Consider the following 17,194-nt stretch of genomic DNA (forward strand, 5'->3'; position numbering starts at 1 on the left):
CAGTGAAACTAACAGAAGTTATGAAAGAAATGGACTTAACAGATATCTACAGAACATTTTATCCAAAAACAAAAGGATATACCTTCTTCTCAGCACCTGACAGGACCTTCTCCAAAATTGACCATATAATTGGTCACAAAACAGGCCTCAACAGATACAAAAATATTGAAATTGTCCCATGCATCCTATTAGGCCACCACAGACTAAGGCTGATATTCATTAACAACATAAATAATGGAAAGCCAACATTCACGTGGAAACTGAACAACACTCTTCTCAATGATACCTTGGTCAAGGAAGGAATAAAGGAAGAAATTAAAGACTTTTTAGAGTTTAATGAAAATGAAGCCACAACATACCCAAACTTATGGGACACAATGAAAGCATTTCTAAGAGGAAAACTCATAGCTCTGAGTGCCTCCAAAAAGAAACTGGAGAGAGCACACACTAGTAGCTTGACAACACATCTAAAAGCTCTAGAAAAAAAGGAAGAAAATTCACCCAATGGGAGTGGACGGCAGGAAATAATCAAACTCAGGGGTGAAATCAACCAAGTGGAAACAAGAAGAACTATTCAAAGAATTAACCAAATGAGGAGTTGGTTCTTCGAGAAAATCAACAAGATAGATAAACCCTTAGCTAGACTCACTAGAGGGCACAGGGACAACATCCTAATTAGCAAAATCAGAAATGAAAAGGGAGACATAACAACAGATCCTGAAGAAATCCAAAACACCATCAGATCCTTCTACAAAAGGCTATACTCAACAAAACTGGAAAACCTGGGCGAAATGGACAAATTTCTAGACAGATACAAGGTACCAAAGTTAAATCAGGATCAAGTTAACAATCTAAACATTCCCATATCCCCTAAAGAAATAGAAGCAGTCATTAATAGTCTCCCAGCCAAAAAAAAAAAAAAAAAAACCCCAGGACCAGATGGGTTTAGTGCAGAGTTCTACCAGACCTTCAAAGAAGATATAATTCCAGTTCTGCACAAGCTATTCCACAAAATAGAAGTAGAGGGAACTCTACCCAACTCATTCTATGATGCCACAATTACTCTGATACCTAAACCACAAAAAGACCCAACAAAGATAGAGAATTTCAGACCAATTTCCCTTATGAATATAGATGCAAAAATCCTCAATAACATTCTCGCTAACCGAATCCAAGAACACATTAAAGCAATCATCCATCCTGACCAAGTAGGTTTCATTCCAGGGATGCAGGGATGGTTTAATATACAGAAATCCATCAACATAATCCATTATATAAACAAACTGAAAGACAAAAACCACATGATCATCTCCTTAGATGCAGAAAAAGCATTCGACAAGATCCAAAACCCATTCATGATAAAAGTCTTGGAAAGATCAGGAATTCAAGGCCCATACCTAACCATGATAAAAGCAATCTACAGCAAACCAGTAGCCAACATCAAAGTAAATGGAGAGAAGCTTGAAGCAAACCCACTAAAATCAGGGACTAGACAAGGCTGCCCACTTTCTCCCTACCTATTCCACATAGTACTTGAAGTCCTAGCCAGAGAAATTCGACAACAAAAGGAGATAAAGGGGATACAAATTGGAAGAGATGAAGTCAAAATATCACTTTTTGCAGATGATATGATAGTATATATAAGTGACCCTAAAAATTCCACCAGAGAACTCCTAAACCTGATAAACAGCTTCGGTGAAGTAGCTGGATATAAAATTAACTCAAACAAATCAATGGCCTTTCTCTACACAAAGAATGAACAGGCTGAGAAAGAAATTAGGGAAACAGAACCCTTCTCAATAGTCACAAATAATATAAAATATCTTGGCGTGACTCTAACTAAGGAAGTGAAAGACCTGTATGATAAAAACTTCAAGTCTCTGAAGAAAGAAATTATAGAAGATCTCAGAAGATCGAAAGATCTCCCATGCTCATGAATTGGCAGGATCAACATTGTAAAAATGGCTATCTTGCCAAAAGCAATCTACAGGTTCAATGCAATCCCCATCGAAATTCCAAATCAATTCTTCAACGAATTAGAAAGGGCAATCTGCAAATTCATCTGGAATAAAAAGAAAAAACCTAGGATAGCAAAAACTCTTCTCAAGGATAAAAGTACCTCTGGTGGAATCACCATGCCTGGCCTAAAGCTCTACTACAGAGCAATTGTGATAAAAACTGCACGGTACTGGTATAGTGACAGACAAGTAGACCAATGGAATAGAATTGAAGACCCGGAAATGAACCCACACACCTATGGTCACTTGATCTTCGACAAGGGAGCTAAAACCATCCAGTGGAAAAAAGACAGCATTTTCAACAAATGGTGCTGGCACAACTGGTTGTTATCATGTAGAAGAATGTGAATTGATCCATTCCTATCTCCTTGTACTAAGGTCAAATCTAAGTGGATCAAGGAACTTCACATAAAACCAGAGACACTGAAATTTATAGAGGAGAAAGTGGGGAAAAGCCTCCAAGATATGGGCACAGGGGAAAAATTCCTGAATAGAACAGCAATGGCTTGTGCTGTAAGATCAAGGATTAACAAATGGGACCTCATGAAACTGCAAAGCTTCTGCAAGGCAAAAGACACTGTCAATAAGACAAAAAGGACACCAACAGATTGGGAAAGGATCTTTACCTATTTTAAATCAGATAGGGGACTAATATACAATATATATAAAGAACTCAAGAAGGTGGACTCCAGAAATTCCAATAACCCCATTAAAATTTGGGGCTCGAAAAAGCACCGGGGCAGCTGGGGCGCAGGGTCGGCTGACACTCGCCAGCTACCCACAACACCCGCCACAGGATCTTAAGACTTCTGGTGAGTGGAACACAGCTTCTGCTCCAATCCAATTGTGCGGGGGACCTGAGACTGCATTAGTTAGGGAAGCAGAAACCGGCCTGAGTAGGGCCACAGGCCTCATCTGGCCGGATCAGCACTGGGGTAGCTGGAGCGCAGGGTTGCCTGACACCCGCCAGCTACCTACGACCACCGCCGCAGGATTTTGGGACTGCTGGTGAGTGGAACACAGCTTCTGCTCCAGTCCAACCACGCGGGACCTGAGACTGCTCTGGTTGGGGAGAGAGAAATCCGGCCTACATAGGGCCACAAGCCTCATCCGGTCAGAAAAGCACCAGGGCAGCTGGGGCGCAGGGTCAGCTGACACTCGCCAGCTACCCACAACACCCGCCACAGGATCTTAAGACTTCTGGTGAGTGGAACACAGTTTCTGCTCCAATCCAATTGCGTGCGGGACCTGAGACTGCATTAGTTAGGGAAGCAGAAACCGGCCTGAGTAGGGCCACAGGCCTCATCCGGCTGGATCAGCACCGGGGTAGCTGGAGCGCAGGGTTGCCTGACAACCGCCAGCTACCCATGACCCCCCGCCGCAGGATTTTGGGACTGCTGGTGAGTGGAACACAGCTTCTGCTCCAATCTTTAAACAGTGACAACGATAACAACTAACCCCAGAGATTACCAGATGGCAAAAGGTAAACGTAATAATCTTACTAACAGAAACCAAGACCACTCACCATCATCAGAACCCAGCACCCCCACTTCACCCAGTCCAGGGCACCCCAACACACCGGAAAAGCTAGACACGGATCTAAAAGCATATCTCCTGATGATGGTAGAGAACTTCAAGAAGGACTTTAATAACACACTTAAAGAAATACAGGAGAACAATGCTAAACAGGCAGAAGACACTAAAGAGGAAGCACAAAAATCCCTTAAAGAATTGCAGGAGAACACTGCTAAAGAGTTACAAATCCTTAAAGAAAAACAGGATAACATAATCAAACAAGTAGAAGTCCTTACAGAAATACAGGAAAACACATCCAAACTGATGATGGAAATGAACAAAACCATACTAGACCTAAAAAGGGAAGTAGACACAATAAAGAAAACCCGAAATGAGGCAACACTGGAGATAGAAACCCTACGAAAGAAATCTGGAACCATAGATACGAGCATCAGCAACAGAATACAAGAGATGGAAGAGAGAATCTCAGGTGCAGAAGATTCCATAGAGAACATCAGCACAACAATCAAGGAAAATGTAAAATGCAAAAAGATACTAACTGAAAACATCCAGGAAATACAGGACACAATGAGAAGACCAAACCTATGGATAATAGGAGTGGATGAGAATGAAGATTTTCAACTCAAAGGACCAGCAAACATCTTCAACAAAATTATAGAAGAAAACTTCCCAAATCTAAAGAAAGAGATGCCCATGAACATACAAGAAGCCTACAGAACTCCAAATAGACTGGACCAGAAAAGAAATACCTCCCGACACATAATAATCAGAACAACAAATGCTCTAAATAAAGATAGAATACTAAAAGCAGTAAGAGAAAAAGGCCAAGTAACATATAAAGACAAGCCTATCAGAATTACACCAGATTTTTCACCAGAGACTATGAAAGCCAGAAGATCCTGGACGGATGTTATAAAGACACTAAAAGAACATAAATTCCAGCCCAGGCTACTATACCCAGCCAAACTCTCAATTAACATAGATGGAGAAACCAAAGTATTCCACGACAAAACCAAATTCACACATTATCTCTCCACGAATCCAGCCCTTCAAAGGATAATAACAGAAAAAAACCAATACAAGGACAGGAACCACGCCCTAGAAACAACAAGAAGGTAATCCCTCAACAAACCTAAAAGAAGACAGCCACAAGAACAAAATGCCAACTTTAACAACAAAAATAACAGGAAACAACAATTACTTTTCCTTAATATCTCTTAATATCAATGGACTCAACTCCCCGATAAAAAGACATAGACTAACAAACTGGCTACACAAACAAGACCCAACATTTTGCTGCTTACAGGAAACTCATCTCAGAGAAAAGGATAGACACTACCTCAGAATGAAAGGCTGGAAAACAATTTTCCAAGCAAATGGCATGAAGAAACAAGCTGGAGTAGCCATTCTAATATCTGATAAGATTGACTTCCAACCCAAAGTCATTAAAAAAGACAGGGAGGGACACTTCATACTCATCAAAGGTAAAATCATCCAAGAGGAACTATCAATCCTGAATATCTATGCTCCAAATACAAAGGCAGCCACATTCATTAAAGAAACTTTAGTAAATCTCAAAGCACACATTGCACCTCATACAATAATAGTGGGAGACTTCAACACACCACTTTCACCAATGGACAGATCATGGAAACAGAAACTAAACAGGGACACAGAGAAACTAAGAGAAATTATGAATCAAATGGATCTGGCAGATATCTACAGAACATTCTATCCTAAAACAAAAGGATATACCTTCTTCTCAGCACCTCATAGTACCTTCTCCAAAATTGACCACATAATTGGTCACAAAACAGGCCTCAACAGATACAAAAATATTGAAATTGTCCCATGCATCCTATCAGATCACCATGGACTAAGGCTGATCTTCAATAACAAAATAAATAATAGAAAGCCAACCTTCACGTGGAAACTGAACAACATGCTTCTCAATGATACCTTGGTCAAGGAAGGAATAAAGAAAGAAATTAAGGACTTTTTAGAGTTCAATGAAAATGAAGCCACAACATACCCAAACTTATGGGACGCAATGAAAGCATTTCTAAGAGGAAAACTCATAGCTCTGAGTGCCTCCAAAAGGAAACTAGAGAGAGCACACATTAGCAGCTTGACAACACACCTAAAAGCACTAGAACAAAAGGAAGCAAATTCACCCAAGAGGAGTAGACTGCAGGAAATAATCAAACTCAGGGGCGAAATCAACCAAGTGGAAACAAGAAAAACTATTAAAAGAATCAACCAATCAAGGAGCTGGTTCTTTGAGAAAATCAACAAGATAGATAAACCCTTAGCCAGACTCACTAGAGGGCACAGGGAAAGCATCCTAATTAACAAAATCAGAAATGAAAAAGGAGACATAACAACAGATCCTGAAGACATCCAAAACACCATCAGATCCTTCTACCAAAGGCTATACTCAACAAAACTGGAGAACCTGGATGAAATGGAGAAGTTCCTAGACAGATACCAGGTACCAAAGTTGAATCAAGATCAGGTTAATGATCTAAACAGCCCTATATCCCCCAAAGAAATAGAAGCAGTCATTAATAGTCTCCCAACTAAAAAAGGCCCAGGACCAGATGGGTTTAGTGCAGAGTTCTATCAGACCTTCAAAGAAGATCTAATCCCAGTTCTTCACAAACTATTCCACAAAATAGAAACAGAAGGTACTCTACCCAACTCATTCTATGAAGCCACAATTACTCTGATACCTAAACCACAAAAAGACCCAACAAAGATAGAAAACTTCAATATCCCTTATGAATATTGATGCAAAAATCCTCAATAAAGTTCTTGCTAACCGAATCCAAGAACACATCAAAACAATCATCCATCCTGACCAAGTAGGTTTCATCCCAGGGATGCAGGGATGGTTCAATATACGGAAATCCATCAACGCAATCCAGTATATAAACAAACTCAAAGACAAAAACCACATGGTCATCTCGTTAGATGCGGAAAAAGCATTTGACAAGATCCAACACCCATTCATGATAAAAGTCTTGGAAAGATCAGGAATTCAAGGCCCATACCTAAACATGATAAAAGCAATCTACAGCAAACCAGTAGCCAACATCAAAGTAAATGGTGAGAAGCTTGAAGCAATCCCTCTAAAATCAGGGACTAGACAAGGCTGTCCACTTTCTCCATACCTATTCAACATTGTACTTGAAGTCCTAGCCAGAGCAATTCGACAACAAAAGGAGATCAAAGGGATACAAATTGGAAAAGATGAAGTCAAAATATCACTTTTTGCAGATGATATGATAGTATATATAAGTGACCCTAAAAATTCCACCAGAGAACTCCTAAGCCTGATAAACAGCTTCGGTGAAGTAGCTGGATATAAAATTAACTCAAACAAATCAATGGCCTTTCTCTACACAAAGAATAAACAGGCTGAGAAAGAAATTAGGGAAACAACAACCTTCTCAATAGTCACAAATAATATAAAATATCTTGGCGTGACTCTAACTAAGGAAGTGAAAGATCTATATAATAAAAACTTCAAGTCTCTGAAGAAAGAAATTATAGAAGATCTCAGAAGATGGAAAGATCTCCCATGCTCATGGATTGGCAGGATCAACATTGTAAAAATGGCTATCTTGCCAAAAGCAATCTACAGATTCAATGCAATCCCCATCAAAATTCCAAATCAATTCTTCAACGAATTAGAAAGGGCAATCTGCAAATTCATCTGGAATAACAAAAAACCTAGGATAGCAAAAACTCTTCTCAAGGATAAAAGAACCTCTGGTGGAATCATCATGCCGGACCTAAAGCTCTACTACAGAGCAATTGTGATAAAAACTGCATGGTACTGGTATAGTGACAGACAAATAGACCAATGGAATAGAATTGAAGACCCAGAAATGAACCCACACACCTATGGTCACTTGATCTTCGACAAGGGAGCTAAAAACATCCAGTGGAAGAAAGACAGCATTTTCAACAAATGGTGCTGGCACAACTGGTTGTTAACATGTAGAAGAATGCGAATCGATCCATTCCTATCTCCTTGTACTAAGGTCAAGTCTAAGTGGATCAAGGAACTTCACATAAAACCAGAGACACTGAAACTTATAGAGGAGAAAGTGGGGAAAAGCCTTGAAGATATGGGCACAGGGGAAAAATTCCTGAATAGAACAGTAATGGCTTGTGCTGTAAGATCGAGAATTGACAAGTGGGACCTCATGAAATTACAAAGCTTCTGCAAGGCTAAAGACACCATCAATAAGACAAAAAAACCACCAACAGATTGGGAAAGGATCTTCACCTATCCTAAATCAGATAAGGGACTAATATCCAATATATATAAAGAACTCAAGAAGGTGGACTCCAGAAAGTCAAATAACCCCATTAAAAAATGGGGCTCAGAACTGAACAAAGAATTCTCACCTGAGGAATACCGAATGGCAGAGAAACACCTGAAAAAATGTTCAACATCCTTAATCATCAGGGAAATGCAAATCAAAACAACCCTGAGATTCCACCTCACACCAATCAGAATGGCTAAGATCAAAAATTCAGGTGACAGCAGATGCTGGCGAGGATGTGGAGAAAGAGGAACACTCCTCCATTTTTGGTGGGATTGCAAGCTTGTACAACCACTCTGGAAATCAGTCTGGCGGTTCCTCAGAAAATTGGACATAGTACTACCGGAGGATCCAGCAATACCTCTCCTGGGCATATATCCAGAAGATGTCCCAACCGGTAAAAAGGACACATGCTCCACTATGTTCATAGCAGCCCTATTTATAATAGCCAGAAGCTGGAAAGAACCCAGATGTCCCTCAACAGAGGAATGGATACAGAAATTATGGTACATTTACACAATGGAGTACTACTCAGCTATTAAAAAGAATGAATTTATGAAATTCCTAGCCAAATGGATGGACCTGGAGGGCATCATCTTGAGTGAAATAACACAATCACAAAAGAACTCACACAATATGTATTTACTGATAAGTGGATATTAGCCCAAAACTTAGGATACCTAAGATAAAAGATACAATTTGATAAACGCATGAAACTCAAGAAGAATGAAGACCAAAGTGTGGACACTGTGCACCTTCTTAGATTTGGGAACAAAACACCCATGGAAGGAGTTACAGAGACAAAGTTCGTAGCTGTGATGAAAGGATGGACCATTTAGAGACTGCCGTATCCAGGGATCCATCCCATAATCAGCTTCTAAACGCTGACACCATTGCATACACTAGCAAGATTTTGCTGAAAGGACCCAAATATAGCTGTCTCTTGTGAGACGATGCCGGGGCCTAGCAAACACAGGAGTGGATGTTCACAGTCAGCTATTGGATGTATCACAGGGCTCCCAATGGAGAAGCTAGAGAAAGTACCCAAGGAGCTAAAGGGATCTGCAACCCTATTGTTGGAACAACATGATGTACTAACCAGAACCCCGGAGCTCTTGTCTCTAGCTGCATATGTATCAAAAGATGGCCTAGTCGGCCATCAATGGAAAGAGAGGCCCATTGGACTTGCAAACTTTATATGCCCCATTATAGGGGAATGCCAGGGCCAAAAGAATGGGAATGTGTGGGTAGGGAATTGGGGGGCGCTATGGGGGACTTTTGGGATAGCATTGGAAATGTAATTGAGGAAAATATGTAATAAAAATATTAAAAATCAAAAAAAAGACACCCATGTGGTAGGCATACTTGCATGAAAGTAATATATGAATACACATGAAATAAAAATAAATATTTTTGAAAAATTAAAAAAAAAATTTGGGGCTCAGAGCTGAACAAAGAATTCTCACCTGAGGAATACCGAATGGCTGAGAAACACCTGAAAAAATGTTCAACATCCTTAATTATCAGAGAAATGCAAATCGAAACAACCCTGAGATTCCACCTCACACCAGTCAGAATGGCTAAGATCAAAAATTCAGGTGACAGCAGATGCTGGCAAGGATATGGAGAAAGAGGAACACTCCTCCATTGTTGGTAGGATTGCAAGCTTGTACAACCACTCTGGAAATCAGTCTGGCGGTTCCTCAGAAAATTGGACATATTACTACCTGAGGATCCCGCAATACCTCTCCTGGGCATATATCCATAAGATGTTCCAACTGGTAAGAAGGACACATGCTCCAATATGTTCATAGCAGCCTTATTTATAATAGCCAGAAGCTGGAAAGAACCCAGATGCCCCTCAACAGAGGAATGGATACAGAAAATGTGGTACATTTACACAATGGAGTACTACTCAGCTATTAAAAAGAATGAATTTATGAAATTCCTAGGCAAACTGTTGGACCTAGAGGGCATCACCCTGAGTGAGGTAACACAATCACAAAAGAATTCAAATGATATGTGCTCACTAATAAGTGGATATTAGCCCAGAAACTTAGTATACCGGAGATATAAGAGACAATTTGTAAAACACATGAAACTGAAGAAGAAAGAAGACCAAAGTGTGGACACTTTGCCCCTTCTTAGAATTGGAAACAATCACCCATGGAAGGAGTTACAGAGACAAAGTTTGGAGCTGAGACAAAAGGATGCAACATCTAGAGACTGCCATATCCAGGGATCCATCCCATAATTAGCCTCCAAACGATGACACCATTGCATACAGTAGCAACATTTTGCTGAAAGGACCCAGATATAGCTGTCTCTTGTGAGACTATGCCGGGGCCTAGCAAACACAGAAGTGGATGCTCACAGTCAGCTATTGGATGGATCACAGGGCCCCCAATGGAGGAGCTAGAGAAAGTATTCAAGGAGCTATAGAGATCTGAAACCCTGTAGCTGCAACAACATTATGAACTAACCAGTACCCAGAAGCTCTTGACTCTAGCTGCATATGTATCAAAAGATGGCCTAGTAGGCCATCACTGGAAAGAGAGGCCCATTGGACATGCAAACTTTATATACCCCAGTACAGGGGAACACCAGGGCCAAGAAGTGGGAATGGGTGGGTAGGGAAGTGGGGGGGTGGGTATGGGGGACTTTTCGGATAGCATTGGAAATGTAATTGAGGAAAATACGTAATAAAAAAAAAAAGAAAGAAATTTGGCATCTTTTGAGTGATGAAAGGGTCTGTGAAAAAAAAAGTTCTCATAAAATGTCTTTTATTTGTTTCTGTCTCCAGGATAGCAGTCTTACTGTCTATATTATGTGGCCTTGAAGATAATATTCTTGTTAACAACTTTATAGAGTATTATCTTGTAAGTGTTGAAGAAATGCAACTAAGTAAATACTACAACCATAATATATATGTAATAGAAATGTGTTTTCAAGTTTACAACACAAGTAAAATAGCAAGAGTTTTGGATCACAGATTCCTATGCTGAGAGTTGGTTTCAATATACATATATTATATATATATTATATATATATTATGTATATTTATATATATATATGAAAACAGATTTTTCATTCTGAAGTATGTTATTTTGGCATAAACATTTTTGGGTTTGTTTTAGATTTAGCCAAAATGATTATCCTAAGACCTTTGTAAATTGAGGTGTATTCTCTGTATATAATACCTACATATATCCAAGGAGCAAATGTTAAATTCAGAATAGTCAGTAGTACCTTGGCAATCTTATGGCACTTAAATCGACAAGTGAATTATCCACCAACCAAAGGGTTTCAACTCGAATCAGTCTTCTAAGAATCCTGTTAAAATTTTCAACTTGATTAGGGTCCCCCAAATCCTGAAATGAAATGTTCAATTTCTGAAGAAAAAAAAGTAATAAGTTGTTAATATTAGTGCAGTTATTACTTCAAATGTGATAATGAATCTTTTGTTGAACTAATTAAATCATCTCCTTCTTCCTCTTTCACAATATTCATGCTCCTAAACACTCATAATTGTGTTGCCAGAAATGTTAGGGTGCTAATCAGAACTGCTGAGTGATATAAAGTTAGAGGTGAATGAGAGGGCAGGAGCCTTAAAAAATATTCTGAAATTGTCTAGGGTGCACAGATTATAGTGCATAAAAATCTGTTGGAGAATGACTGGTCTGAATGATCACTCCATTGGCCTAACTCAGAATTACTCAGAAATAACATTTATAAAAAATCTAGCTCAAGCACTAATATCAACAATTAATAAATGGGACCTCATGAACTCAAAAATGTTCTGTAAGGCAAAAGGCACTGTCAAAAGAACAAAATGGCAGCTTACAGAATGGAAAAACACTTTCACCAATGCCATATCTGACTGAGATCTGACATCCAAAATACAGAAAGAACTCAAGAAACTAGACATTAACAAATCAAATAACCCAATTAAACATGGGGTACAGAGCTAAACCAATAATTCTCGATAGAGAAATCTCTTTTGGCTAAGAAGCACTTAGCCATGAAGGAAATGCAAATCAAAATGATTATGAGATTCCACCTGATGCCTAGTTAATGGCTAAGAACAAAACTCAAATGAGAGCACATACTGGCAAGGATGTAAAGCAATGGGGACACTCCTCCATAACTGATAGGAGTGCAAAGTTGTACAACCCCTCTGGAAATCAATTTGGCAGTGTCCCAGGACATTGGAAATAAATCTACCTCATGACCAGCTATACCACACTTGCGAATATACCCACAGAATGTTCCACCCTACCACAAGAACACCTCTTTTTTTTTTTTATTAGATACTTTATTTACATTTAAAATGTTTTTTGTTTGTTTGTTTGTTTGTTTGTTTCTGAGACAGGGTTTCTCTGTGTAGCCTGGCTGTCCTGGAACTCACTCTGTAGACCAGGCTGGCCTTGAACTCAGAAATCTGCCTGCCTCTTATCCCTTTTCTTGGTTTCCCCTCCGAAAACCCCCTATTCCCCCTACCCCTACTCACCAACCCACCCACTCCCAATTCCTGGCCCTGGCATTCCCCTACACAGGGGCACAGAGCCTTCACAGGACTAAAGGCTGATGACCAACAAGGCCATCCTCTGCTACATATGCAGCTGGAGCCATGAGTTCCTCCATGTATATTCTTTGGTTCGTGGTTTAGTCCCTGGGAGCTCTGGGCGCACTGGTTTGTTCATATTGTTGTTCTTCCTATGGAAACCCCTTCAGTGTGGCCTCCCTTCCCCCCAGCCTGGAACCTGCCTGCTCAAGGGTGGAGCTACCGGCTCATTCGTCCTGCCACGCCCACTGCTGGAACCTGCCTCTGCTGCCTGGAGTCACACACGTGTTCGTCCTGCTACTGGACCCTGAGTTACTTGGCGGGAAATTGGGTTCCCTCCCCATTCCTTTATAAACTGAGTGTCTGGAAATATTAAATTGAGTCTTGATCAGAGTCTTGTCTTGACTCCATTGTTTCTTCCCACCCGTCTAGATTCCTCTCTTTGCAGGGAACTGCCATTCTCAGTGAACCGTTCGTGTTGTGGACCGCGGGCGGGCTGCAACAGTTGGCGCCAGAACTGGGACCTGAAGAATGGCAGAGAGATGTTAAGAGAAACGACTGCTGTGTGGAGCTCCACAAGAAAGAAAAGAATCTTCGTATCGGAGGAGCATCGGAGCAACGGACAGGTACACATGCTAGCGCTAGCCTAAAAAATTTCAGTTTTGAAGGTGTTGCTGGGGATGCGGTAGGATACGAACAAGTTTGAAGCAGTGCTGACCCAACACTGTTTCTGCTTGGGGTCAGCAGTTTCGTTAATTGGAACTAGATACAGAGACAGGCGGTGTGCCGCAGTTTTTTAGAAAACTGCTTAGGTGGAAGAAAGAAGGGTTCAAAATCATGGATCAGGCGATTGTGTTTAGTTTTCAAGAGTTGCTTAAGGATAAAGGAAATTCATACCGGAGAAGGTATGGGCTAAGCTGAGACAGCGTTAAGCCTGAGCGCTGGTTCACTTAGGTTCAGCAGTGAAGCTTAAGAGGAGCTAAGCACAGGCGGTAGGCCGTGGCTAGAAAAAAGCTACATTGTTAGGTGTGAGAAAGGAAAGGGTTTATTAAAAGGAAATTAATACAGGCGGATTGCCGCAGTTATAAAAACTGCATCATGAGGGAGGAAATTGTCCCAAATAGCAGGAGTACTCTGCCCCATTTTGTGTCTTGTTTATGTCTGGTGCACCAATCTGTTCTCGTGTTCAATTCATGTATGTTCGTGTCCAGTCTGTATGAATGAATGTTCTATGTTTTATGTTGGATAATAAAAATGGTATAAAAAACTTTATCTGCAAGGCCGAGAGCTGCCACGTGTTTCAGCCAAAAACCAGACACGTGGCAGGAGGGCCCCTGATGGAAAAAAATGTTCGTTTTAAGAAAAAGCAGCAAGTACACAGCCTCTTAGTTTCGAATCTGATAAATGGTTCATGATTAATGTGTTTGACAATGGTAAAGTGCTTTTTTATTCTATGATTGTAGCTACAAAGATTAATATTCTCTGATTGGTCTAAAATTAACTGCTTCATTTGGTTCTTTATTAAAAATGTGCTCTGCATGTTTTCGCATTCAGCTCATAAGTTGTTGGTTAAAATTAATAATTGTTACATTGCTACAGATGGTTAATGTTAAATTTGATAACTCAAGTTTAGAGTCCTTCCGACACGTGGCCTAAGGCAGCCCTAGAGGCTGAGTCTCTTAAGATATTTCTAGTTTAGATAATGATAAATGTGGTTCCTATCCTAAATAGTAAAATTTAAGATAAGATATAAAGCAATGCCTCTTTATTAAAGCGTTAAAGCTTGCTTTAATAGGTATTCATAGGTATTAATTGATATCCAAACTTCGTAATATGATAGTAATGCTTCTAATATTGATTTTAACAGTGATAAATTGTTTTAAACATAGGTTTTGCTTTCCCAAAGTTGTAGATATTATCCTAACCTTGCACAAAAACTTAAAAATTATGGTTAAATCTGCCATTGTTCCATTGACTGCAGCTTGCAGTTTGATTGCAAAGTTAAGATTAATGCTCAGATTAAAAAGTATTTTACCTTTGAGTCAATACAGGGCTCTGGGCAGTCCCAGAGCGGCTTGTGGCCCTTTCTTTTGTTTTGCAAACAATGCCTAAAAAAGTTTTTCCCTGTGTTCAAGAAAATTTCTTTTTAACAGTGTTACAGATCTATTCAGATGTTTAAAATAATGCTTAAATTCAAAGATTTTTGCTTCTAGTAAACTGGTAATCACTAGAAAATTTTGCCTCTATGTATGGCTAATATAGCTTTACATTATGTAAGAAAAATGTTTATTGTTTCTGCTTCTTTACAAGAAGCCAAAAGTTTTAATCTTTCAGTATATATTGTTTCCTAAGTGGAAAGTATTTTATTAACTAATGCTTCTCAAGGGAAGTTTACCTTAAATCCTTGCTCTCACCCAAAAGATTCAGAGACAGTATCCTTTTGTTATTTGGTGTTTTGGTTTGCTGCAAAAGGTTTTACAAAAAATAAAGAAAGCTTTTATAATTGTTGTTAATTGGTAATTGAAAATTAGTTGTGCCGAAGACAATTCTTTGGCCAGAAAAAACATTATTGTAAAGTCATTTTTCTCATCCTCCCAGCTGATCGTTGGCCACGTGGGCCCAACTAGCTGCTGTGGAGCAGAGTCTTAAGACACACAGTTGCCCCTATTCCAGCACAAATAATCTGGTTGTGTGCTGTAGATGGTGTTTTAAAATGCTGAACAATCAAACCTTAATTTATATATTAATAGTCAATGCTATATCTCTGAGCTCATAATTACTTAAAATTGTTCGTCCCTCAGATACTATTAATTCTCAAATTTACAATTGCTTATACATATTTCTAGTTAATAGATAAATAAATTATGCACGTGTGACTCTTAATAACTTTTCTAGCCTTCTAGTTACAACCGTTCCTTAAGAAAAATAATTGAAAGTGCAATTAGTCACTGCCCCTTTACAGCCAAATATTTAAAATGTTTTGTCCAAAAAGTTATTAATTCAAAAGGTTAGATATTGTAAAATTTTAAACTTTAACCTCTTAAAAGACAAAAGAGAGAAATTGTATCCCCATATATACTATTTAGTGCATTTCCATGCACACTATTTAAAACATACCTTTATTTTCAAAATTTGAGATTAAAATATCAAATTTAATAAGTGCTTTTTAGTATCTTAAAAGGGTCTACTTATTGGCTTATAGATTGATCCTAAAACAGCTACCTTATTAGGAAAGGGAAAAACAAGTTCTCTCCACAGAACTCTACAGAAGCATATTGGTAATTCGTGTGCTGAGCTGACAGGTAAGTTAACTCAGTGTCCTGATTAAAAGGACTAAAGGATTAAATTCATGTTTTAGATCCATCCTTGCTTGTCATTTTTCCAGTTTAGACTAGCTTCTAGCCTTTTAACTTTATGGCAATAGTACATCAGAGACTGTATATTCAGACTTAGTAAAATTAGTCATTTAATAGAGTCATAATGATTTTTCACTCTTCTTCAGTGTGACCAGCCATTCTAACTCAATCTTAGACTGGTCTAATATTCAGTTCAATTATTAGAGATTCCTATATTCTAAATTACCTAGCAAAGTTAATTCAGAGCATATTCCCCAAAGTCACCAAAGGCTCATCTTGCCTTTACCTTATTTGTCCTAAACTTTTTGCAAACTGACATTAAAGGTCAGTCTGCAGCGGAACGCCACTGGCACCCAGTTACTTCTAATTCTTATGCATTGGTAAAATGGAAGGACGCCCTGACTAATAAATGGAAGGGTCCAGATCCAGTTCTAATCTGGGGAAGAGGCTCGGTTTGTGTTTTTTCACGAGATGAAGATGAAGCACGGTGGCTACCAGAGAGATTAATTCGTCAGGTAAACACAGATTCTGTCTCTCCTCGTAAGTATCATTTTAAAGACTAAAATTCCTCTTGAGCTGGGAGTGGAAGCTCTCAAAAAACACTGTTTCCTCTGAGCCAATTCCCCTACAAGAGGCCGGAGATTAACTTTAGCTTTACAATTTGCATCTAAATAAAGTACCTTGACTTCTCCAAACAGAAAATTTACATTACTACACTCTAATTGTTTAGTATTCTTCCTTCTCTCAAGCAGGTCAATCTACATTCTCCGGTTCTCCGCCCCGCCCCTAAGAGCAAACAGGTGGTTCTGCTAATCTCCCTTCCAGAGACATCCCAGCATGTGGCTTTTCAGTCTAAAATAAGATTTAGATTTACCAGGAGAGCTAGGGAAGTAGAAATTTCATATATATTTACAAAGATTAGTTCTTATTTTGATAGATATAGGCTTAGTCCCTTAGCTGGCCTCTGGCTTTTCACCCTTGCTGTTACTGCAAGGTGTCCTTAGTTCCTCAGGCTACTGGGAATAACAGGGATGAAGAGGAAAGACTTTCAGCTCCTATTTTAACCAAAATTAATGGTGTTAATAGTGACATAATTCTTGTCTAGGCCTTGCTAAATCTGAGGTTGACAAGTCTCATATAGAGACCTCGCAATAACTCAGAATTGCGATACTGATTCATAATCATATGAATACGGTATGGGTACCGCTTGGCGCAGGAGATTACTGCGGAGGGAAGGTCCAGTTTGACCGTATCTGAGTTCCCTGTGCGACACACCTGATTTGAAAGAGGTTGGTATCTGACTCCAGCTAAACACTAAAAATACTTAAGGCTCTGCCTCCCCTCCCCAAAAGATACCAAGAGCCACAGATGTGAGTTGTTACA

The 17,194-nt window shown here is 39.3% G+C and overlaps 1 protein-coding gene across 1 annotated transcript in view; it reads right to left on the reverse strand.

The window, feature by feature from the left end:
- LOC147005615 (uncharacterized) overlaps window positions 1-17,194 on the reverse strand; it is a 51,016-nt gene that overhangs the window by 11,072 nt on the left and 22,750 nt on the right. The window contains exon 5 of the mRNA XM_085836067.1: window positions 11,141-11,283. Within this exon, the coding sequence (XP_085692193.1) occupies window positions 11,141-11,283 (143 nt within the window). The remainder of the gene's footprint in view (window positions 1-11,140; window positions 11,284-17,194) is intronic.

This window comes from Mus caroli, unplaced genomic scaffold (genome assembly GCF_978045245.1).
Source record: "Mus caroli unplaced genomic scaffold, Mus_caroli_1 scaffold_3, whole genome shotgun sequence".
Classification (NCBI taxonomy): Eukaryota; Metazoa; Chordata; class Mammalia; order Rodentia; family Muridae; genus Mus; species Mus caroli.